The 26,313-nt window shown below is 38.4% G+C and overlaps 2 protein-coding genes across 3 annotated transcripts in view; both read left to right on the plus strand.

Annotated features, from left to right (window-relative positions):
- Window positions 1-6,154, plus strand: part of chrm3a (cholinergic receptor, muscarinic 3a) — a 166,652-nt gene extending 160,498 nt beyond the window's left edge. The window contains exon 3 of one of the 2 annotated variants that reach the window (XM_079833099.1): window positions 1,699-6,154. In XM_079833099.1, the coding sequence (XP_079689225.1) occupies window positions 1,718-3,505 (1,788 nt within the window). In that variant the 5' untranslated portion in view covers window positions 1,699-1,717 and the 3' untranslated portion in view covers window positions 3,506-6,154. The remainder of the gene's footprint in view (window positions 1-1,698) is intronic. The other variant, XM_079833098.1, reaches the window with a different exon arrangement.
- Window positions 6,155-8,265: 2,111 nt separating this feature from the next.
- fmn2a (formin 2a) overlaps window positions 8,266-26,313 on the plus strand; it is a gene marked incomplete at its 5' end in the record, with an annotated part of 41,994 nt that continues 23,946 nt past the window's right edge. Inside the window, 6 exons of the mRNA XM_079833101.1 lie at window positions 8,266-10,369; window positions 13,066-13,250; window positions 19,167-19,265; window positions 21,031-21,869; window positions 22,001-22,145; window positions 24,638-24,725. Coding sequence (XP_079689227.1) covers window positions 8,266-10,369; window positions 13,066-13,250; window positions 19,167-19,265; window positions 21,031-21,869; window positions 22,001-22,145; window positions 24,638-24,725 — 3,460 coding nt within the window. The remainder of the gene's footprint in view (window positions 10,370-13,065; window positions 13,251-19,166; window positions 19,266-21,030; window positions 21,870-22,000; window positions 22,146-24,637; window positions 24,726-26,313) is intronic.

Consider the following 26,313-nt stretch of genomic DNA (forward strand, 5'->3'; position numbering starts at 1 on the left):
GATCCCACTGCCGTATCAAGATGAAAAAGAGTTTGAGAGAGAGAGAGACATATGTTCTCGGTTCAAAATCAGCTTTCAGCTTTCAGCTTTTTAAAGTTTATGATGACTATATTTAGTAATGTAGGCCTGCTCTGCTGAATGATGCTTTATGATTGTCATCCTTCCTTTTAGAGCAGAAGTCAGCAGTCTTTTTGAATTATTTCTGAAGTTAGATCGCCACTTCGTAAGGTCTTTTTTCCAGAAAGACAGAAAGAAGATGTGTGTGTGTGTGTGTATTTGCGTGCAGCTTCTGGTCAAGACCTACATATCATTTTCATCTGAATAGATGAGACGTTCAGCCGTCCTTGGCCATGAACCAGTTACATTCTATTCTCTGCCTCTATCATTGAGATTAACTGTGCGTTTGTATGAGGCATTCTGGGAAAGCTATGCATCAACTTCCTCTCGCAGGATCTAAGTAAAGAAACTCCTCGCCCATCTTTCATCTTTCTCAATTTTAACATTTTCTCCTGCTGTTCGTGTGCCTGCTAACTCGCAGACAGTTCTGCTTTTCACTTGAACATAATAGCTGTTTTGAAAATGTTCTTCAGAAACACTGCATAGTTTGATCTGCTAGTTGTCAGTACATGCCGAGTCTGTGATTTAGCATATAAACTCGTTTTAGCACACATTGTATTCCGATTTAATGGAATGTAATTATTGCAGAGAGACGGCGGTTAACATTTCTGTGAAAATGGTACAGTTATTTTGATGAATATCTTCATTTTTATGATAAACTTGGTGTTATATGTCCATTATCTCTTTGAATGTACCATTTCATCGAGATGTGAAAACATCTGAAATGCATTCCTTTTGACTTATACACGATATAATTTAACATTATCATTAATACTATTAAAATGGGCTTTATTACAATAATTATATTTAAAAATTACCAAGTAGATTTTTTTCTCCCATTAATGAGCTACCTGAGCTTGTTTGTGTCTGGGGAAACTTTTAGAGAAAAAAATTAGTCCAATTCACATGGGAAAAAAAGTTTTTCTCTTTTGTACAGTGGAATTTAAATTCCATAGAACAAGTAACAAAGCAAACTAAAAATCTTTCCAAGGTTTTTTCCCCCCATATTTTTTTTATTTAAAAATATACATTTACAAACATTTTTAGTGTGAGCATTTGTTCGAGTACAGTACAAGATGGGGGGATAATCAGCTGGGGGGGGGGCAGTTTCTTAATTTTGTATGGTACAGTATATTCAATAATTTATCAGCTGTATTCTCATAATAAAAATAATTTATTTAAGATTAAAGAATTTAAGGCTTAATGAAATGAGCTGTTTGAATGACTCTTTTTTCTCACTGAAAGAACAAATTGATTAATAATTAGTTTCTGTTCCACAAAATGATCTGGTGCTTTTAACATCCACATATTTGGAAGCAGTAAGATGAACAGAATACATGTTATGCTGTATTAGAAAATGGATTTCTTTGAATCTTTCCAAGTTTTATGCAAAGATAGATCTGTTGATTTAATAGATCCACATCACCCTCTAGTGTAGATATAAAGCAACAGCAATCTTACATTATTTAGGAAGTGTCCCTACTTTGTATTGAGAGCAGTTACTATAAAGTTTCACTGCAAAGATTTAACATAAATGTGAGATGAATAAACATAAACTAATTATTTTCTCTTTTTGCTCAGAATATGCCCGGCCTGCACGATGGACTCCAACAGCACAGAGTTGGGCCTGTTCACTCCATCCGATGCCCTGGGAGTGGGAATCTACCCGGCATCCACTCCGTGGCCTCTGCTCCAGAACGCAAGCCTCATCAACCTCAGTGCTGTTTTCACGCTCAATGGAAGTAATGTTGAGGTTGAAGGTCAATCCTATGATCCTCTGGGCGGCCACACACTCTGGCAGGTCATTCTCATCGTTGTCTTTACAGGACTGCTGTCCCTTATTACTATCATCGGCAACATCTTGGTCATGGTGTCTTTTAAGGTCAACCGGCAGCTTAAAACGGTTAACAATTACTTCCTACTGAGTTTAGCCGTGGCAGATCTCATCATTGGGGTCATCTCTATGAACTTGTACACTGCCTACATCATCATGGGTCATTGGGCAATGGGAAACTGGGCATGCGATCTCTGGCTAGCCATAGACTATGTAGCCAGCAATGCTTCTGTCATGAATCTGCTGGTCATTAGCTTCGATCGTTATTTCTCCATTACAAGGCCTCTGACGTACCGTGCCAAACGTACCACGAGGCGGGCAGGATTGATGATCGGTCTGGCATGGTTTGTGTCACTCATACTTTGGGCACCTGCCATTTTGTTTTGGCAGTATTTTGTTGGGGAAAGGACCGTTCCACCGGATAAATGCTACATTCAGTTTCTCTCCGAGCCCATTATTACATTTTGCACCGCAATGGCGGCTTTCTACCTGCCAGTGACAATAATGAGTGTTCTATACTGGCGAATATACAGAGAGACGGAGAACCGTTCTCGGGAACTTGCAGGGTTACAAGGCTCAGGCGGACGGTTTGTGGGTGTCGAACGACCGCGTTTTCACCTTCGCACTACAGGGGGGAGCTCTAGAAGCTGCAGCAGCTTCGAACTGGGCCAACCTGGTCACAAACAAAGCACCGTTCACGGTCTTAGCAGCCGATTCCACTGCTGGGGGTGGAAGTCGGGTGGCAGGGATAAAGGTGGGCCGCACCGGGAGGCAGATCAGAGCAGCAGTGACAGCTGGAACAACAACGACACTGGACTTTCCGCCGACCACTCGGGCTCGTCTGACGATGACGAGAGAGCACCATCCACCACACGGGCGATCTTCTCCATTGTTCTCAATCTGCCTGGCATGAGGGCAGCTGTAAGCTCCCAAGTTACTTCTTGTGAAGATTTGGACACTGAGGAAGATCCGTTACAGTCACCTGTAGAGAAGGACGGCAGGGATAGCAGCATCTCATGCTCCGTCACCAACGGGAACAAGCGTTTTGTTGGAAGAATGGCTAAAGTTCAGTCAATGTCCTCCATACAGCCTTCGACTGATCCAAGCGCAGATGGCGGCGGCACCACCATCAAATCTCCCTCAGCACCCATAACTTTCAAAGAGGCAGCTCTAGCAAAGCGTTTCGCAGCTCGCACAAGGACGCAAATCACCAAGCGGAAGCGCATGTCGCTAATAAAAGAAAAGAAAGCGGCACAAACGCTAAGCGCCATCCTTTTCGCCTTCATTATAACGTGGACACCTTATAACATCATGGTGCTAGTAAACACTTTCTGCAATGGCTGCATACCTGAGAACCTCTGGGCGCTAGGCTATTGGCTATGCTATGTTAACAGTACAGTAAATCCTATGTGCTATGCCCTTTGCAACAAGACTTTTCGGACCACTTTCAAGATGATCCTGCTATGTCGCTGGGATCAGAAAAAAAACAAGCCAAGCTTTCCACAAAGACAGGCTGTGAGGTTTCACAGAAGCATACCAAGAGACTCCACATAGCAGCTCGGTGATGAGGCTAAATTGCTAATGCTAAAATGTGAGTTGCAAGGGGCGATTCCTCAAGTATCTGTACTAGGGGTGTAATGGTTCAAATGACTCATGCTTCAGTTTTTATCCCGGTATGGTCAGTATGTGCTATGTTCAGGGGGAAAAGGACTACTGTCAAATAAAAATAAAGAAAATAAGAACAAATAACCAAACTACAAGCAACAGCACAAATAAATAAAATAGAGCAAAGATACAAATAAAATGATACAGTGCTTTTCCGGCATTCAACAGTAGTTTTTAGTTACAAAAACGGAATAAAGTAATCAAATGTAAAATAACATTGCATATAATCTTCACTGTATAAATTAAATAAAGATGAATCATTATTAAAGTTACAAATGCTATTCAGTCAAGAGCAATGAGTGATTTCTTTGTCTTTTGTTGTTTGATGAACATTAAAAACACAGACAGCAGCTGGAATTTTAGGCTGCTGTCACTTTAGGACATGATATATGGATCCAATACACTGATACTGGTGCACATGCGTTGTCTTTCTCGACTGTTTACATTCACTTAAGACATAACCTACTATGTTCGCTAGGATTACTCACCAAGATGGGCATGTTGACATAATTTGTGTGTGAATTTGTCCATTCAAGCACAAGACTTGAAAGAGAACTCAATCTTATCACAGCGTGCCCGAGTTCTCTTTTGCATCTTCCTGCGCTTGAATGTTTAAATTGGCAAGGCTTAAATGAGTTTAGTTTAAACACAGATAGCAACATGTGCTGCTATCTGTGTTGTTACTTTGTTGTTACTTTTGTTACTAAAACATTGTTATTTTCAACAAACCATATTATAGTAGATGTGTTGTCAGATTTGAGAAGAACCACGGTGAAAAGTCCATGGGTCCGAGAACCTTTACACCCCTAATCTGTACTATATACTGAAGCTTTAATGTGTGTGTCAATGTGGACGTGTAGTTCTGTCTCTTGTGATCCTGGGTCACTAGATTTCAACATTTTAAGGCACTGTGGTTTAGTGTACAAAGAGCTTCACAACTGAGCAAGTGCAATTGCCATAAGTACTTTCTGTGGACTTTTATACAGTATGCCTTTAAATCGGCAGTGCCAACTTTCAGGAGTTCAGCAGCAAAATATTAAAAAATGTAAAGTACATTTAAAGTGGAGACTGTATATCTTGAACCTCAGAGAGTTGATCGGATCCGATGCTCTCAATTAATTGTTTGAATATTTTAGGGTGGAATATTAGATATCTCATTCTTGTCAATGAGCAGAAACTAAAATGTGATTTTTAAATAAGGTGATGTATATCAAAGTATTTACGGTGAATAATAATAAGATATTTTGTTTTGTAAGTGACATTTGCTAATTTCTGTGAAAGCGTCCCACACAGAGGTTCAGTATCTTTGCCGTCTTGGTAAGTGTAAGTGTTCTTCTGCAACATGTGAGCCACAGTTGAACACTTTGTAGGTTTTTCTCTCCTGTTGAAATTTTTGGTTATTCATAAACAGCACTTCCATAAGCTGCTCTTGTATAAAGCGTGGTTGTTTACATTTGTTTTGCTACAAGTATTTCAATAGCTATTATGTACGTTTTCAGTGCACATTGAATATGTTTGTATATGTTTGGAATGCCTTATGTTTGAACTTTGGGATTGTGCACTGATTATACTGGGCTAGCTGTGAAATCATTTATGAAACCTAAAGAATGTTTTTAACTCTGTTAATTCATATTTTGACAGTAGTGTGCTGGGACGTAATTGCATTTTACAACCAAACTGTTTGCTTTATCACCACCTTATTTTGGAGGGCCATGTTTTAACATAAGCCAAATTGGTTACCTACAATAGCTGCATATATGCTTAATAAAAAGCACACCAAATTTAGACCTATCAATCATGTTTCTTCAACTATGGGCTCTGTTGGCCCTGTGGAGAAAATAAAAGATTTAAAAAAACACAGTTGATTTCATTTGCCCACTAACAATGTCCAACAGTGGACTCACAGACATGCATATTCATGTCTCTAAAACGTTGTGTATATTTAAAACACAGTGTCATTTCCATCACATCTCAGTTGATGTGTTGTTTTTAATTACCTTCTGTGATGGAAATCATATTTAAAACATTTATGAAATAAATTACCTATTCTCTTTTTTTTTTTTTTTTGCTAAGGCTATTTTATAGCATTTTATGTATCTTAAAATACGCAATTTAAATAACATTCTTCACACTATTAAATAATCATTAAATAATCTTTGGAAATGACACAAATTTTAGACTTACCATTCAGTTCCAACCCTGGTGTTTTGAGGAATTACGAATAATTGCCTGATTTGTAATTTACTTGCCATTTTTATTAGACTAAGAACCTAACTTTTTGATATGTTTTTATGTTTTACATTGCAAAAAAGGCTGTACGTTTTGTAAGGCCTTGTAAGATCAAAGTTTTGAGCTTCTGTGCGGTGTTGTTTGTGACTGTGTTCTCGTTTTGTTCCAAACTGGCTGTGTACAAGTCAAAGTTTAATGATATAAAGTTACTGTCAGATTTGTAATAACTGTTGAATGTCTCAAAAATACAGCCCAGTACAAAATGCATTTTTATCCTCAGATTGTTTCTCAAAATAAATGTAACATTTTAAAAAGCATCGTTGCACTTTGTAAATACACGTTTGTGGAAACTTGTTTGGTGGTTTGTTTTGTCAAGGCATAATGACCTAACACTGTCTGTTTATGAAAGAAGATGCATCAATTGCTATTGGCGGCATGTAATAGGAAGAGAAGCCATGTGATGACAGTATTCATGTGATCTAGGAAGAGGAGCAGCCCAACGAATGGCACAAACATTTACTTGTTCCTTCAATTTACTGGAGACTCCATCCAGGCAAGTATGCATTTTCTTTCAGTACTTTTCTTTTATGCTTTTCTGTCTTGTTAAGTCTTTTGTTCATTCTTGATGCAGGATAGATCAATTCGGATTATCAGTGAACTTAGACTAATCGTACAACAGTAAATCTGAGCTGACTGATGTGAGGAATATATCCGAGTGAGATGCATTTGTATGTGAAAGGGCTTATCAATAGGTGCACGCCTTATTGTTGAAAAGGAATCATTTTTAGTGAAGATAATTTTGAACTAATAAATAATGCAGAAAGAGTTAAAAGTTCTACCATTTTCCAGTCGTTTCAACTTTTAGTGTGTGTGTGTGTGTGTGTGTGTGTGTGTGTGTGTGTGTGTGTGTGTGTGTGTGTGTGTGTGTGTGTGTGTGTGTGTGTGTGTGTGTGTGTGTGTGTGTGTGTGTGTGTGTGTGTGTGTGTGTGTGTGTGTGTGTGTGTGTGTGTGTGTGTGTGTGTGTGTGTGTGTGTTTAACCTACATTGTGAGGACCAAATGTCCCCTCAAAGATAGTAAAACCTGAGCTCACCTACAGTACATTATGGGGACCAGCCAGTGTCCCCACAAGGGAAATGAATTAATAAACATACTAAATGATGCTTATTTGAAAATGTAAAAAGGTTTCTGTGATGGGTAGGTATAGTGTAGGAGGATAGAATATACAGTTTGTACAGTATAAAAACCATTACACCATTCATTAAAGAAAAATCTAAATCATTACAACGAGTCCCAAAAAAGATACAGAATCCTAATGTGTGTGTGTGCGTTTGTTAATATTATTTATGAGGACACGTTTGTATAATGACATGGGTATTACACTGGTTTTACAATGTAAACGTGGTTTATGAGGATATTTATAATTAAAAGTCCGCATAATTAAAATGACTTAAACATACTACACAATGTTTTATTAAAAATGGAGAACGTTTTCTGTGATGGTAGGGTTAGTGTAGGTAGAATATACAGTTTGTGCAGTATAAAAATCTTTATGCCTATGGAATATCCTCACAATGATAGGTGTGTGTGCAATGTGCCTAAAGCTGTACTTTACTTATACACTTAACTATGATGTCTGAAATTTTTTTTGGATATGAAAATGTCACATTGTCTGCAGGCACAGATACAAGCTGTGTTCTGGATTAAAATGAATATTGTATAAATCTGTTGAGAGCTAACGGGAAAGTGTCTGACACCACAAGACTGGAGGATAACACTGATTTGAGGCCTGCTGGCCACAGTTGTACATCAGTTTATCAGATCAGCCTGTAAGCTCACATGACACTGCGCTGGCGCACTGTGGCCGTCACACACACACACAAATGAAATTCCTGTACTATTTTCAGACATTTAGTGTGTAGATTTGCATGGATTAGAAAGTAAAGGGATACCAAATTTTGCATAAATTAAATGCTAAATGTGTGAGGTTTTGAGATTAAATTATACAATCACATATATAACTTTGTTTTCACTTTTTGTTGATTCAAAATGTAAAACAAAGATTTACCAGTATATTAGGAGTGTAAGTTTTATAATCAGTATGTTGTGCTTTTACTTAATTTGCTTTTCTAATGCAATATATATATATATATATATATATATATATATATATATATATATATATATATATATATATATATATATATATATATATATATATATATATATATATATATATATATATATATATATATATATATATATATATATATATATATATATACGTATATAGTTACTTTTTATGGTTTAATGCAATAATAACATGCTACGTTTAAAAGTAATATGCAATTTCTTTTTATTTGTTTTGCTCAGTTTTAATCTATTTGTTTCCTTCTGTCAGGTCAATACAGCAAGAATCAAGATGCAAACCATTCAGACGATTGAGATGCAGTTGCCTGTCCTGCGAGAGAGTTTCCACTCCTCTCCCTTCAGAGAGAGAGTGAAAGAACGAAGGAAGAGCAGCCTGACAAATCTTATCAGAAGACAACAGCAACAGTTATTACGACAGCAATCAGAATTACTGCAGAAGCAACAGCTGTCCCCAACCTCACAGCACCACACTGCACATGCTCAGTTGGTCCGCTCCTCCAGTAGCCCGTTATGCGACCTGGCGGAGCAAATAGATGAGCAAGAGAAAGTGAAAGAGATTGGGAGGCAGGGGGAGCTGTCTCTCAGACAATCCCCAGCTACAGCGTCACAGCCCACATCATCACGGCAGCTGCTCTCGGCGGTGAAGAGAGAGAGAGAGGGATTAGGGAAGGAGGGGGAGAAAGTGCAAGGGAGCGCTGAGAGGGATAGAGGAGAGAAGAGAGAGCAGCAGAGAGAACGAGAAAGTCAGTCCGAGCACACACGTTCCCAGCATGGCCTGATTGCTAAAGGTGTTCGCCTTCTGAGGAACATGGGAAACCAGGAGGCCAAACAAAAGAAGCCCACTGTCACAACAGGAGTGGAAGGTGCTGGGAATTGGGCGAGCACTGAGGACCGAGACCATGAGCATCTCAAGAAGATTAAGAAAAGTAAATTATCAGGTGACTCGGGCAAGAAGAAATCCAAACCGGAGGGCTCCAAAGGTTCTGTATTTTCCAACATCCGTATCCGCAAGGGCCTATCCCGGAAAGGGTTGTCCAAAGAGGATGTACTGGACGGTGGGATTAGGATTAAGAGCGTAGATGCCAACGACAGCAGCAATGGTGGAATATCAGGTGATGAGCTGGAGTGTCTCTCTCCAGACAGTAAGCCACTCGTATCCGAAAGCAGGCAGTCGAGCCTGGACATGACTGAAGATGATGTTGAGAGAAAGACTGAGGGATCAGGGTCGGATTCAGACCTCTGCAGCTACCACTCAGCAACTGAGGCTCAAGATCTGCTGTCAGATATTCAGAGGACCATCAGACAACAGCAGCAGATGGAGGGAGTTGCTGAGGGGCAAAACTGTAGCACTGCGGTCAGGGAAGGACAAGTAGGGTCCGAAGGACAGGTCACTCAGGGTCTTACTAGTAGTAGCTCTCCTTGTATGGGTGAACCAGAGAAGGTAGAAGGAGTATCTGCTTCTGACAGCAAAGAACAAGATCTTAAATACTGTAGGGATACAGTAGAAGGAGTGATTATGACATTAAAAGTAGAACCAGGTGGCGAAGTAACTGATATTGCAAATAAAGCTGTACACTTGACCAATTTGGCCAATGACTATAGCATACAGGATACTATCACTGAAACAAGTAGTGTCCAGGATATCTTAGCTGTTACCAAATCCAACAGTAACTACAGTTTTCAGGATACTACAGCATCCACCTCCTACGAGAGTGCCGAGGAGATCTTGGAGAGTTCATCTTTATCATCTCCTCTTGAAGAGAGTCATTATGGCAGCAATAGCCTGACCCAAAGCCTAGAAGTTGGTCTCAATTCAAGTAATCAGACCAGCTCGACGTCCAAAATAAGCCGGGTCATTTTCATACCACAGAAGAGCATTAGTAGTGTAGAGCTGAACGTAGAGGGTGATGGTGGTGTAGAGGAGGTAGGACGAGGGTATTCCAACCAACAAAGAAGGAAAAGCAGTGCCGCGTCCATCACACAGTGGTCATCCGAGAACTTTTTAGGCTCGGGGTCACGACCACGTAGAACTTCCAGTGCAAATCTCGGGGTTAAACCTTATCCCACGATACACCCTTCTTATGTTAAAACAACCACCAGACAGCTCACTTTACCCATAATATCTCCCTTCACCACTCCATCCCCAAGCCCTATGTGTCCTCGCAAGGTCGGCTTAGAGTTAGGCTCAGGTCAAGGGTCATACAGAGCAGGGAGCTGGAAAGCACGGAGACAACGGTCCTGTAGCATTGCCGGTCCGGTGGGTTGCCATGATGAATGGTGTGAAGCCATTCATGTTCAATCAGAGCTTATTGAGAGTGATTTCCAGACCGTCAGATCGAGGCACACACCCTCCGCCTTTCCAGATGTGTTTTCAGGTGAGTCAGTGTGTGTTTTGATTTAATATCAATGTTCACACTCATAGTCAAAGAGACCTGGTTTTAATTTAAGAATACACTACATGAAACATAATGTATAATGGGCACAGACTCCTAATATTTTAGCTTTAGACTATGATTTTATCTAGTCAGAGGATATCAAACATGCTTGATATTTGAAGCTGATTTTCAAACATTAATTTGTCACACATCTCCTAGGAATGAGGAGCATGTTTCTGCATAAGTTTGTTGTGTTCGTAATTACTTAAAAGCCAGGAAGTGTGTGATTCTCAGTCACAGTGTATGATGCCCAGTTTTTCTCTAAAACAAAGTTTCCAAATGTATGATGCCAAGTGTTTTAAAATCTGTATACTCTTTCTGTATTCCAGCCCTTAGTCAGATGCTGTTTAAATTGTGATTTTTGCCAAATTAAATTCATGTTCCTTGATCAATATCCTTATTGGTCCTGGAATAACATTCCTATCAACCAGTCAGATTTTATGGTTAGGTTAAGAGCTGGGTTTGGGTTTTAAATTCAAATAAACATAATTTTCCTCTCATTTTAGATGTAGGGTCAGGGTTGTTAGGGTTAGATAAAAGGTTTGTTTGTTTGACAGGAATGTTGTGTCCAGACCAAAAAGAAAAGATGTTGAAATATATAGCACAACACATGCTTGGTAAAAATGTGGTCACAGACGTTTGTATTTTCAAATCTCGTAAGAGGAGACAATATAACAGTTAGTTGCCTGGACATGATATAAATCTCTTTTTCTGTACTTTATTCTGGTTCACTCCCCTCAAGGTTCAGTGTGCCGTCAAAAAACATAAAACATGGCTCTCAAATATGTATGCTACACACACACACACAATCCTACAGAAACACAAACAGACACACAATAGCTACTGGCTAGGAGAGCTCTGGCTTCTGCCTCATTGAGTCAGAGTGCCACAGGAAGTTACTCAAATACACACTTGTACAAAAGCGCACACACTGTTTTTAAGTGGTTTAAGCATAGAGACTGCTCTTGACAAACCATTCATGAAGGTTACACCAGGACAGATCAGATACAATGAAACAGAAAAAGTGAGCACTTAAAGGGAACATTTTCACCTTTTCCCTTCCTGTCCAAATACAAAGCTATAGCATCCATATCTGAATGTGTTTACAAACCCTTGAAGATATTGAAGCATCAAGTGCTAATTGAGCCAAAGGCTAATGTCTTTGAAGCTCAAAAGCACAATTGTGAAACAAAGCATTGTGCACAGTCTGAATATTATGCTGAAACAATAGGACATGTATATACATTGTGTTATGGATTTTGATGAACACTAAAGCTACTTTGTTTACCAGAGTCAATATAGTGTTTAATAATCTGATTTGAAAATGGTATTCTCATTAAAATGTTGTCATTATCATTGTATATTATACATAGATATGTGTTTAAATAGACTCCCATATTACTTTTCTTGCATGCTATTTGTACATATGCACTCATTCTGCTGACTGCCTGAAACAAAACTTAAAGATTTGAACCTATAAGCTTGATCAAATTTAAGTTATTGGTTATTCTTTAAAAGCATTAGCAGGCTGCTAACTTTGTTTTGTTTTTTTATTAGTTGACCTATAAACAGAGACAGCTGAGCCATGACATCCGAATTCAGTTCATCCACAAATTTCCTTTTTTTATTTGCTCAATTGACGATACATGATGGATTATATTAAGACCCAATTTTTTATGCATATTGATGTTGCACAAAATCAGCCTCTCTACCAGGGTGTGATATAGGACTCCATAATGAGCTATTGAGTTTGTGTCCACCTGATAAATTAGAGAGAGGAAGTTCAAGTGTATGTTCATGCTTGGAGTGGAGAAATATTCTCTGTAGGATCACACACACACACCTGCTTCAGTTCACCAAATGAAATGGCACAATTTCCACTTTATTTGTTTTCTGACTTATAGCGCCACTCCTCAGACACTCTAGTCAGGGTCAGTGACCAAAAAACAAATTCAGTTAGCAATCTATAACACAAGACCTTAGCAATTACATACAAATGCAGTATTTTCACCTTCTATATTACTTTCCATACACTGTAAACCATAATGCTCAAAATAATTAATTGGTTTGAGGAGGGTAAACTTAAATTAAACAAATTAGTTCAATCAAATGAACTTTTATGAGTATTTAGAACTTTCGTTTTATTTTGAGTTCACAAAACTGGCACATTTTAAGTATGGTTTTTAATATCTTAATTGTTTTGAGTTTTGTGAACTTGTTTCTTTTCATTTAGACTAACTTAAATTTAACTGAAACTGGCATTTCTATTTCCCTGCATGCTTTGCCATGACAGGCTAATCTAATCTGATAGCATTTAATGCTATCAAAGCATTGTGTTACCAATTAGCATGCTATCATTTACCAATTTAGCTAGAGATAGCCAAGTTACCACTACTAAAAATATTTAAATTGAGATTACAGAATAATTTTAAATTAAATGTATTAGCTTACTCAAATATTCAAGTTCAGAGTAATTCAAATATATAAAAATAAAAATCTGCCAGTTCTGCTCACTTAAACTTTTAATTTCTTAACTTAAACTTTTTGATGTAACTGATTACCTCCTTTTTTTTAATTTTACCAATTTATTCGGGTTTACAGTGTATATAAATGTTCTCGATTTCCCTCTCTTACAGGTCGCTCTCTGTTGGAGAGGTGTTTCTTACAGTGGGGTTGTTCTGAAGATGACACACAGGATGCTGTACAGGATGTTGAGAGATTCTGTTCCCGTATTCTGGCTATGGGAATTCTACAGCCCTTCAGTGACTCCATCAGGGAACTACCAACAGGAAGTGATGTCACAGATAAGCCCTCTTTCAATGTATGATCATCTAATTCTTGACTCTTGCTTTATAAGGACACTCTTCCACATTTTATCATGCAAATTTCACGATACATCTGAGATGTATTCTATAGTTATCTCTATAAATACGTGCCTTAAAGGGTTAGTTCACCAAAAAAAACCCTTACCCCATGATTTACTCACCCTCAAGCCATCCTAGGTGTATATGACATTCTTTTTTCAGATGTATACTATCAGAGTTATATTAATACATATACTGATGCTTCCAAGCTTTATAATGGCAGTAAATGGCCGCCCAAAATTTGAAGCTCAAAAAAGTACATCCATCCATTATAAAAGTAACCCACACGTCTCTGGGGGGGTTAATAAATGCCTTCTGAAGTGAATTGGTGGGTTTTTGTAAAGAAAATATAATTTTTAACACGTTATAAAGTAAAATATCTAGCTTCTGGCGGATCGCCTTCCGTATTCAACTTACAAAGAAAGTGTAGTGCCTCTCGCAGTTGAAAACGCTTACGCTACATCTGACGTCATCGTCGTACCAGTAACACTTTTTTGAATACGGAAGACAGTCCGCCGGACCATTCGTCTGAAAGAAGGATGTCATATACACATAGGATGGCTTGAGGGTGTGTAAATTATGGGGTAATTTATATTTATTTTTTTGTTTTTTATTTTTTTTATATCTACCTAGGTATCCCTTTAAAATGTCTATGATGAAACATTAACTGCTGAAATTACATGTGTAGGAAGTGGTGGAGTGTCCTTTTTTCAGCTTGTGCATTTTTCTTTTTGCCAGTAGTGCAAGTGAGGCATGGACTGATATGAATTCACACAGGTCCATTTGACCCACTTGAAATTATATTTAATGTATAATTTATTCCAAATCACCTCAGGTTTTTTTCACAGTGTACCAGATGTCTTTTCAGGCCAATGTGTTGTCCAGTTATTCATATTGACTTGCTAAATGTTACATTTGATACTTTACGTTTAGGTTTTCAAAATAAATTACATTTTGATTATGCATTATTTAAAGAAATATAATTTTCTGTCATGCATGTAGATGTATCCTTCTTGATTATAATGATGATTTTGACTAAATATTAACACAGTGTTCAAAACTGAATCCATACGTCGTTCAGCACAGGGTTTGTCTGAGAGCTCAGCATTAAATAGCATTGGGAAGAAACTGAAAAGCTGTTGATGAGTGTTACTAAAAATGTGCCAGATTTCGCACATTTTATATCGCTTCGTTGAACAACCCACAGAGTTGATTATGCCTGAACAGATGTGAGATGAGCAGGGTAACTTTGTGCCATTGTTTGAGACAGAGGAAGAGATGCTTATTATATTATCTCATGCATGAGAAAATAGAGTGATTTTAAAATGGAGATTTTTTTTATCCTGCTATGGTTATCCTCAGTTGAATGTTGTAATACAGTAGTGTATGTGAGAGTGATATGCTAGAACATTGCAGCAATGTTTCTTTTGCTCAGCCGCCCATGTGACCTGAATAGAATGAATCTCTCCCTTTACTCTTTTGCTCCGCCAGCCAAAGCAGATTTGTGTCTGAACAGATGAACATTTAACACTGCTTGTGCTTCTTGCCCTTCCCCCCACTTTAGCAGTGTGAACACACATATTCGTGTTGTGTGTGTATATTTATAGACGTGTACCACACATTTTCACAAGCATGCGTAAATATGTGTGCTTGTGCACACAGAAATGAACACATCTGCATGCATAAGCCATCTGACCAGGTTACATAAGTTGGGTCACATGCCCTCAGTTGCTATCTTTGTATTCATCTCTGTATGTATTCATAATCCATTTATCATCCATCCAGCTGCATATTTGTGTATTTTTAAACATATATTTGTTTGCTCTTTGCTTTTACCTGTCTAAATGCACCATAACAGTGGAATCTCTTTAGTTACAGTAGTTCTTTGAGCAAAAACAATGTCATAGGTATCAGTGTTTGACTATTTAGCCTACTCAGGCTGGCAACCAAATAAACCAATGTCTCTTAACGGCAGTGGAAATTAGACTTTTTCATTTCATTGAGTAAATGAGAATGTAAATGAGGACGTTCTTAATAAATTCTCTTCATTTTAATAATCATCTAGCCTACTGAAGAAACATTCAATTCTCATTATGCATCATTCACTAAATTTGAAAATATCTTTCTGTTCCAAAGTATTATTCCAAAAGACACTTAAACACATACACACATTCCTCTGGTAATTCATTTAATCACCACTTTTTATTTTATTACTCTTATCCCAGAGCAATGTTATTTCTCTGAATCTGTTCAGACAAGTGTTTCTCTTTACACTTATCCATTCAGCAGTAATCATGTTTTAAATTCTCCCTTTCCATGTAATGGAACCCATTTCAATATTTTCTGTTCTGTTTTGGTTGTGGCCTGTTGTACACCTTTCCAATTAGCATCATGGTGAGATACTGTACAGACACTCGATCCGAGCGGGTCACAGTTGAACTCCAGCAGAAACTGAACGGTTTAGAGCTGGTTCTTAATCTGAGAAGTAGAACACTTATTGTGCTGTTTATTTAAGTTCATTAAAAATGGAAAAGTCTGTCATTACTGTTCCAAATTTATATGCCTTTATTTCTTCTGTGGAACATAAAAACTGAAGGTTTTGAAAATGTTTGTGCTGCTTTCTGCAATATAATGACCACCCTAGTGAAAAATAAATATACCAAAATGTATTTGAAATACATTTATTTTATGCTAAGTATACTACAAATACATTTACATATTCATGTCCTTAATATAAATACCCTACATTTGTACTTTTGATATACTTAAAAAACTAATTTTGTACTTAATGAACTTTAGTTATCCGTAAATAGTGCTGAGATCCAACTAAAGATATACTTAAGTGTATTTGTGCTAAAGTGGTACTATTGCAAGTAGGTACACTTTAAATATCTTGCATTTAAAGGTGCACTATGTAAGATTTTTTCAGTAAAATATCCCCAAACCACTAAGCCAGTGTTATATATTTTGTTCAGTTGAGTACTTACAATATCCCAAATGTTTCCAACTACTTGTAAATCGTGAGAAAATTACTATTTTAACCAAGGAACCGGGAAGTGTGAGGGAGTCGCCAGTGAATGGCGTCATATCTGCTTTACCCTCGGTTTTATTCTGCAGAAACGCTTTACTCTCACTGCAGTGTGCAACAAGTGCCATAGCAGCCGCCGAGTGAAAGCACAGAGTAACGTCATAACATCATTTGGAACACACTCAGATGTATCTAATATGATAAGAGCTGCGTGATCCCATGACCGGAAAAACGGAAGAGGCGCCGGCGACTTTGGCATAATAAAAGTCACGCTGCTCGCGAGGCATGTGTTGCGTTCATCTCATTAACAATCGCTCCAGTGGCCTTGCTCAGCTCCACAACACTCGGTCCTGCTCTGCTTCATACTACAGTTACTTTAATAATCGCATTCATGAACATGATTTTTTGAACAGGAGTCCTATCCTGATTTTTTTTCCACCGGCTGTGAGGGGAAGACCACATGTCCCAAGATTCTGTGCTCAAACGTGGCATCATCAAACTACGCCTTTGTTTTGAATAGGCAACCTCTAGGGGACGGAAAAGTTACATGGTGCACCTTTAATGACTGATATTATTCCGAGATCATACTATCCTTACTAATAGTGATATTTAACACATTTAAGACTTAATATTAAGAAATGTGCATTGTGCAATAAACAGTTACTCCAAATAAATTTTTATTATATTTATATCAGGAAGTCTCAAGCGATATGTCAGTAAATATGTTAATGGACTTGGTAGTATACTTAATGTGAAATAAATGTATTTCATATTTTAATATATAATAAACAACATTCAGACAGTTACTCAGTTTTGATTAAATGACAGAATCTTCATTTTTGGGTGAACTCAGGCGCGCTGGAAGCCATTTCATTCGGGGGGGACTGAGAGATGGGTCGGAAAATGTGTGACGTCATTATGTTGTCGCTGGCGACCAGACAGGTGTTGAAGTAGAACCACCCCTTTCGCGTCAAAGAGCACAGATGGCCCCGCCGCCCCAAATTATTGTTGTTTAAAATTAATTACTTGTTAAAACCTGGATCATACACAGACACACTCTTACTTGATCTGCACAAAGGGTTAATCATCTCTCATAAAGCATTCTTTTTATTTGTGTTCATAGGCTACATACAATATCCAGCATCTGCCAGGGCTCTTAGTCCATGTGCGCATATTTGGAGAATATTTCATCACAATTTGTTTAACTGTTTGTCTCTAACTCACAGGTATGATGTAATAAATGCATGCTTCTATATCCAATAGCCATGTTTGTGTATCAGGTAGTGTTGTAGTACTCCAGACAAATTGGTCTTGTCTCGGTCTCGACCATATTTGTACTTGGTCTTATGACTCGGGATTTTATTTCAAGACCGGTCAAGACTGCAGGGATATCACTAAATGTCCACTGCATTGTCTAATTTATTTGTTAACTTTATAATTAATGTTACTGGATGTAAAACTTCTTGCTTCAAATTTAATCAATCACTTACTTTTTAATTTGATTTCTTTTTCTGGTAGAATTTTAGAATACTGTTCCATCATTAATTAATAACTACACAAGAACACATGAGTAACACACTACTAACAATCTAACTACTATTTCAACAAGAAGCTCTGATTAATGAATTAGTAAGAAAAAAAATGTAGATCTTGTTTTTTTATATTATAACATATAATTAAGCAATATCACAAGACCAAGAGAGCTGCTTTCTCGAATATGAGCATGATTGCTAACGTGATATTGGTTTTATACAAACGAATCAGTTGAATAAGTGATTCATTGACTCAAAGGGTTAAGTGATATTTAATATAAAAGTTATATTTATATTTTTATAAAGTATTTAAAAGTACTTTATATTTAAAAGTATCCTTTTATTTTTCCATCGTATTTCTATATTTTTATTTTTATTTTTTTTAAACATTAATTTCAAATGTATTTATGAGGTTGTAATTGTACAAATTCAGATGCAACTTCTGTGCCACCACTGCATTGATAACAGCTCTATATAGCGTTTTATTATTCTAATTGTATTTATTAATTAAATAAGACATTTCTCAGACAGTAAATGTGGATCTTTTAGATGAATTTGATGAACATTGGTCTGCTCTTGGTCTTGTCTTGGTCCGTCCGTCCATCCATCCATCTTTCTCTCCATCCATACATCCGCCCCTTCGTCCATCCATCCATCCATCCATCCATCCATCCATCCATCCATCCATCCATCCATCCATCCACCCATTTCTTTATAGAAAAAATCTGCCCTTTTCAAGTCAACCATTTAACAACAATTATACAACAATATATATATATTGTTCAATATTAAGACAATTACATTTTTATGTACATGCTGTATTTATGTTTGGACACTTTCTGATTTGGGACCACTGTATAAACACACATGCACAAACACCAATAAAGTATTAACCAGGAAAATTCGTATTATATAACAGTCAAATCTGTTATACGCAGCTTGTAAGGTTTACTTTTAAAAGGTGTGATCATGCAGTGCAACACTGTAGCACGTCTTGATGGAGTGACATGTTCACTGCATGCTTGCGCAACCCCCCACTGATGTGATGGACAGCCTTGGGCATTCTTTCAATTTGTATGTGTGGACGTGCTGGCAGTGTCAGCAAGACAAATGCCATGTATTATTTCTGCTCTGGCCAGTGGTGTTGTTTTTCTTTCAATTTGCCAGCAGAGGTCACCCTTCACACAGTGCTGCCACAGAATCATACCTTTTTCTTGCTGTCTAATTTTAGATTCTTGTATGCCGTTTAAAACATTTCTTGCCAGAATCAGCTCTTTTAATGCCAGCTCTCTTGTTTTTTTGCACATTTAAAGAAAGAGCAGCTGTATACCTGGGCTCCAGTGGGACAGAATGAGATCAGAACACCTGGACGGCTCCAAACAATGTGGCCTCCTACCCCCACTTCTGTACAGGTGCGAATTTGTCTTCCAATAAGGTTTTGTATGACCAAAATTAATATTGTGCTGACATTATTATTAATGTATTTGATATACAATATAATACTTAATGATTACCATATTCAAATGCTAGGGAATAGTATTTCTGGTAGTCTAAATACCATGTAATAGTATTACCATGGTACCATGTCCAAAGTTAAAATCATGCTACTACTATTGCAAAACATATTAGAAAGTACCATAGATGTAAATGCCTTGGTATATGGTACACAAGTACCAAAACACCACCCCAGTACTTTTTATAAAGGTAACAAAAACCTCCAAAATTACCATACCATGTTTTTTGACATGGTGGTGGTACTATGATGTTTTTGAAAATGGTTCTATGCGAATACCATGTTTTTTGGACATGTAATATGGTCAAATATATTTGTATTATTTGAAGTACATTTGAGTATCATGTTAAAACCATGGTGTATTAATATGGTAATCATTCAGTACCATGATAAATATCGAAGTACCTTGGTATTTGATTCCATTACTGTACCATAGTACATTGTTGTAAGAGCTATGTGTAATCAAACACGCATTTGCTTTTGTCTGTTGTCCATGTATGTGTATGTTAGTGTGTGGAAACTCTTAGTTTGAAATATTTCCCCATTAGGTTCAACACCCTTATGTTACTCATAACGTATTGTACAACTCACAAGCCATACGTCTTTTTAACGTTGCTATGAGACCTTCTGTAAACAGCATCCTAACAGCATCTTATCCTGATCTAAACATCTGTCCAGCAGGCGCAGTGCCTGCCATTGCGTTTTAAGATCCACCATGTTTGAGTTTTGAAATGATGAATGACCAATTGCATTCTAAAGTTCAAAGGACACACTCACACGACACCTTATATTACAGTTTATTCCTCATGTTGCTGGAAGGAATGTACATGTGACCATATCAAATCGCACGTAGGAACTTCTCTGGCTACTAATGACTCTCGAATTCCTAAGGGGCCTGAAGGTCTGGAGCCAAAATTTACCAAAGCTAGCTGGCTGTGGAAAAGGGTTTTGTGAATGAAAGCGTCTCCCCAAACCCATGTCAGTCTGACAAGGCCCAACATGTAACCAGACTCCATGTGTGTGATATGTTCTCCGTCCCCCTCAACCCTTCACACAGACCCACACAAACTCTTTGAAGCTGTTTGAAGCTGTGTAAAAGAAAGGCACAAACCCTTCCCTCCTCATTCCCAGAGACTCTGCGGCTCGCCTTTTAGGAGTCCTCAGAGACGACTTCTGGAGTCTAGACTTGTTGGACTTCCTTGACCCTTGCTGCCAGATTGTATGTGTGTCACTGTATATTGTGTGCGTGTGTTTATCACTGTGTTTGTGTGTTCGCCAAGTGCATCCCTTGTGTGCTGATTTTTACACACTGGCTGTGGTGGTTCATTCATTTCCCTGGGTTCACTCTCTTCCCTTCATCCAGGAAGAACCGCTACGTTTTCCATGATCAGCCAAAGTGCTTTTATTGGCGTGTGGGACGCCACATGCGTGCCTGGTCTGTGCTATTAAGAAACACGGCCCCTTACTCACAAACACACACTCACTCATACCATTTCTTAAAAAACTTTGGAGTCTTGGAGGAGAAACTAACATCCGCTAAAACAAGGCACTAACTCATGTTAGTACGATTGCATGTGACTGGAGGTGTCTGTGTTTTTCATTCCATGCTGCTGTTTCTTTTTAAAGATGTGAAGTCTCTCTTTTCTGTATCCTGCTCTCCACAGGATGGATCAACCGGTAAATCTGGGATTGTTCCAGAAGGGACCTCTGTTTCCATTCAGGAGCTAGAGCATACAATTGAAGAATTACTTATAAAAATATCAGATATGGAAAAAGACAATAATGTGTTGGATGACACAAAGCTTGGAACAAGAAGTCGGGAAGTGATTGATAATCCAACCATCAAGCAGTCTAAAGTAAACGAACAAGGAGTTCTGCACCACATGAAAGCCATTCAGACCTCACCTGTTGAGGAAGCCTTTAAAATTCCAGTGCCTTTTTCAGACCAATCACAGATTCCCATATTAAGTGACAGTGCTACTTCACCAATGGGAATGCCCTATACCTGCAGCTGCCAAAGAAATCAGGAAATCCGCCCCCCGGCACCACCACTACTCCCTGTTGTTGCAGGTGTACTGACACCTTCAGCACCAGATGTATTAATACCTCCACCCCCTCCACCACCACTTGCAGGTATGGCTCCAACCTGTCCGCCCCTCCCAGGTATTATTCCACCCCCTCCTCCGCCTCCACTCCCAGGTATGTCTCCACCCCCTCCACCTCGACTACCAGGAATGGCTCCGCCCCCTCCACCACCTCCACTTCCAGGTCTTTTCCCACCATCCCCACTTGTGGGAATGGCTCCACCCCCTCCTCCACTCCCAGGCATGGGACCAACCCCTCCCCCTCCACCTCCTGGCTGTGGACCTCCACCGCCCCCTCCTCCACCTGGTTTTGGGCCGCCCAGCATGGCTCAGGAGTCTGTCCCCCTGAAAGCTGTCATCGAGCCGCCAAGACCCATGAAACCACTCTACTGGACCCGAATTCAGCTAAATGCCAAAAAGTAATCTTACGCCTAGTTGACAGAACGCTACATGTATTTGCAATGTGTTTCACCTTATTTACATTCAGAAGGTTTGATTATGATCATATACAATAAGACAAACTGATATATTTTTTTTTACTTGTACATAGGGATACCAAAAGGGATCTGGTGTGGGAGAAGGTTCAAGAGCCATCTGTAGACTTTAACGAATTTGTGGATATGTTTGCCAAAAGCGCAGTTAAGGAAAAGAAGAAACCTATCTCAGATACCATAACTAAATCAAAGGCCAAACAGGTAAGATTTTACTACACGCACACTGATTAAAAATCACTGGACCCATTTCCCTGGGCCCAACAAGTAGGCCATACCCTAGTGGACCCTAGTAAATCTCAGATCCCAGGACAACATTACCAGTTGTCTGCCCCTACAGATAGCTTTGCCCGTACCTCCACCTCACCACACACAAAACCATTAACAGTGATTTCACACGCACAGCTTGTGAATCAGAGCCTTACAGACGTTCAGTAAATGTTATAAGCTCTATTTAATGTTCCATCAACCAAAGTGTGACTGTGAGACTCTTTGATAAGACTGTTTACCATCAGAAACGATCCAGGCATCTACCACATCTGAAGCTAATCTCTCTCTCTCTCTCTTCCGCTCTGGTAGGGGTGTTAAAATTAGTCACTGGTGAGAGTTTTGTGGGTCCTTTGTCTGGAGTCAAACAGATTTCTGATAACAACGCACAGCTACACAACAAGCACATTATAAACTGCATCAGTAAAAAACTAATTTAATTGACTGGCAGCTGTGTTCGTCAACTATGAATTACGTACAGATATTTTGTGTTGTTATCAAGAAGATCAATTCCAAATATATATATACACCATCCTTAATAAAGAGTAATATGGTGCTCTACGATACAGTCATGGTATCAAATGCTAATACTATCATACTTTGAAATTCACCATGGTATTGAAATTAATCTACCGTGGTGTTTACATAGTACAACTTTTGTGCATGTTTTGTACATGTGTCATGGCACAACTATGTTTTTCTTTAAAGTATCCTGTAGTGCCATTGAAATAGTATTCCCATCCAATATTACCACCACATATATATATATTTTTATAAACATGGGTAAACAAGGTTTTAATACGAAAAATGTTTTGAGAACACACAGTGGTATTGCCTACAAATAGGATAAATAATAAACTGGATGCTTAACCATGTAAATATTGAGAAATTCATAAGACTTTTGAAAGTGTTCTGTTTGCTCTCTCTCTCTCTCTCTCTCTCTCTCTCTCTCTCTCTCTCTCTCTCTCTCTCTCTCTCTCTCTCTCTCTCTCTCTCTCTCTCTCTCTCTCTCTCTCTCTCTCTCTCTCTCTCTGTGGTCTGTAAGATCTGAGGAATGGGAAGGGGGGTCTGTATTGAGTTAAAACCCACAACCCTCAAACCACCAGCCAACCCAGCGACTCCAGTCAGCCTAGTGTGGTCATGCCACACTTTATATGTGTGTGTAAGAGAAAGAGAGAGTGGGTGTGCGTATGCATTGATAACTTCAGCATTATTCACAAAAGAGTTACTTTAGGCCTATTGTTAAATTTTGCACATATCAGTCAAAATCACAGCGCTAATTTAATGCAGAAATGGCCACCTTTCACATGAATTAGATGTATCAATTAAAAACAGCTGCCCGAAGCTCCATTTGAGCCCACATAATCATGTTAATTTTATGAATCATATTCATTTTACGGCCCATTGCTGTGGCTGGGATTATCTAGTTCTTCAGCTGGTAGTTACTGTACGACCACCGAACCGCCATCCTCCCTCAGACAGCGACATCCACGCTTCCCAACAAGACAGTGCTAAAGTATGGAATCAATTCTCATTGGTTGGTAAGCGTCTGGTTTGAGATCCAGCTCATCACAGGCATGAGTGTGTTTCCCACATCATTAACGTAGCGCACCACTCTACAGTCGAGCTGTATTTAGTGGTCATAAGCCCTGTGGAGATAATGGGAGCCAGTGGCTTCCTGATGATCACACTGAGCCGCCATCACACACTTTCAAGTGTGGCCAGTACTAGAAGGTTTTCATGGCTCCAAATTCTTTCCAACAATCAAAATTAGCATGTTGTTAATGGACGGCAATGAAAGAAGATATGTTTACGATGGCACTCAATGTACATGTGTTAATGGATAGAAGTCGCTAAACCTACAGTGAACTAGCAGAGGGCAGAGCTCAGGGAATGTTCTCTTTCAAAAAACATATTAGTGAAAATTTATACAGAGTATGTGAGGTATTCCATGCATCCACACACAACTCAGACTTGTTTAGAAATGCTTGATTTGAAGGGGCCGTCTGAAAGTGTCAAAATCTAACTCGGTTTAATTGGACCAGACAGGTCTGACATTTGCATAATTACTGTGGTGTTCTTTGACAGTGCCAGAAACGGGAGAAAGTGAAGTTATTTTGATATATGTGGATGCTATGCATGAAAGAATGAGAGGAGACCTCTCCATAATGCCATATGAGGAAACAGTCATAAATACTCATACTTTGGCTTTGTTTTTGGCTTCCTTTTTAGGCCAAAGTGCCTCTCCGTGCTATTCAGTTTATGAGGGCAGACAGATGAAATACTGTGTTTATGTCCAGTATATTTGTCTCCGACAATAATATTCAGATAAACTTTTGCTTTTAAATAACTGTGGAATCTATTTTATAGTATAATGTGGTTGATGTTTTACTACAGTAGTGAATTAATACCCTCTGTCTCTCTCTCAGGTTGTCAAGCTGCTGAGTAACAAACGTTCTCAGGCGGTGGGGATTCTAATGTCCAGTCTTCATTTAGATATGAAAGATATCCAGAACGGTAAGCAACCCACAGAAGTGTTCTTTACGCTTAGTATGCCCGTTTTTAATGTTGTGTGTGTTATGTGTGCGCACTTGTTTTGCTGTTGACTACTTACAACTTCTCAGTATTGAATTTTGAGAGTGGTAAAACAGGTTCATACATTTAATTTAAAAAATATAACCATGAAAAGGAAAAAATATACAGTATATGTACTGTATGCATATAAGGTGCGTGTGTTCTTAACTAAACCTCCTCAGATTGTGCTCAGCCTCCTGCCAGCATGTGACCTCTCTAAGGGAGGAAATATGATGTCACAGCCAATTAAGACTCATTGTTCGTTGCTGTTTATACAGTTACTGATTGTGTTTGAAAGCTGGACAGAGAGGGTTGGTTGCGTCTCAGGGTTCAAGAGTAGGTTGATACTGTAGATCTTAATGAACGTGATGATTAGAGTCGCATCGTCTTTCTCATTCTGTTCTATTCTTTTACTGTAGTTACCGTTTTAATCTGTTTTTGCACAAACCCTCAATGTCCTATTTCTCTGCTGAAGATATTTCCGAATCTGTCTCTGGGGTCTTTCGCTCTAATTTGTCTCTCTCTATCCCTCTTATTGCTGTCATCACTCTATCTGCTCACTCATCCCCTTGAATGCACTAGAAAGGAAATAATGCCATTTCTTCTCATCACGTGTTCGGGAATGTTAAGTCCTGTCTCACAGCGGCCAGAGCTATCCAGAACTCTTGATTGTAGATTCTTATGTGGTGAAGGACTCACTGAAATAGAATACATAGGGAAAAGGCCAAACACTATGAATTAGTCAAAGTAGGAACATTTTTCAGAAAGGTTGATTATTTCACACATATACTATATCTTTTGTCCCTTTCTCATCCAGATATCTCTGATGGTCTGTGTGTTTCTTTGGATTAAAATTAAATAAGCTTACCCGTGAAAAACAAAGAGAGCGGTGGATGAAAAAATTATATATTATATTATATTATATAATTCAATTATATTAAATCTTTGTTCAGGTTACATCCATATAACAGTATGGTTTAACCAAATAACAGATTTTATGAGTGAATCATTGAGCCATTCACTCAATCGATTCATTCGAACACAGTGTTAAATTAGTCTTTTTGAGCGAGTCAATGAATTCTTTACTCAAACCATTCATTCGGAGTCACTGGTTTATTCAGGTACGTCACTGCTGTTTGAATGCGCGCAATGGTCGATTCTTTGATTTTGGAGTCGGTGCAAAAATGGATCCTTGTTTGGTTACTTTTTCGTCGTGGATGGATAAATAGTGTATTCTTCAGCAACATAGTCTTTACAATGTGTATTTGTTGGTTAACCGGCAGCAGACAAGCTGAATTCTGTTTGTTTTGTTTTTTTCAGTAACATTTTTCCATGCATAATTTCCCTCCAGTCTAATCCACTGTAACAACAATCCTTTGTTAAATTCTATTTTTCTTTCTTCGTTTTAATGAATCAGCAAGGCTGGATGCAGTTTTAAAAACCACAACACATTATGTGAACGGATACCTAATATTTTACATAAGCACACATCCTTTAAACCGGCGGTATTTGAAGAAATTTTTACTGGCTC

Source organism: Gobio gobio (assembly GCF_949357685.1).
Source record: "Gobio gobio genome assembly, chromosome: 13".
Classification (NCBI taxonomy): Eukaryota; Metazoa; Chordata; class Actinopteri; order Cypriniformes; family Gobionidae; genus Gobio; species Gobio gobio.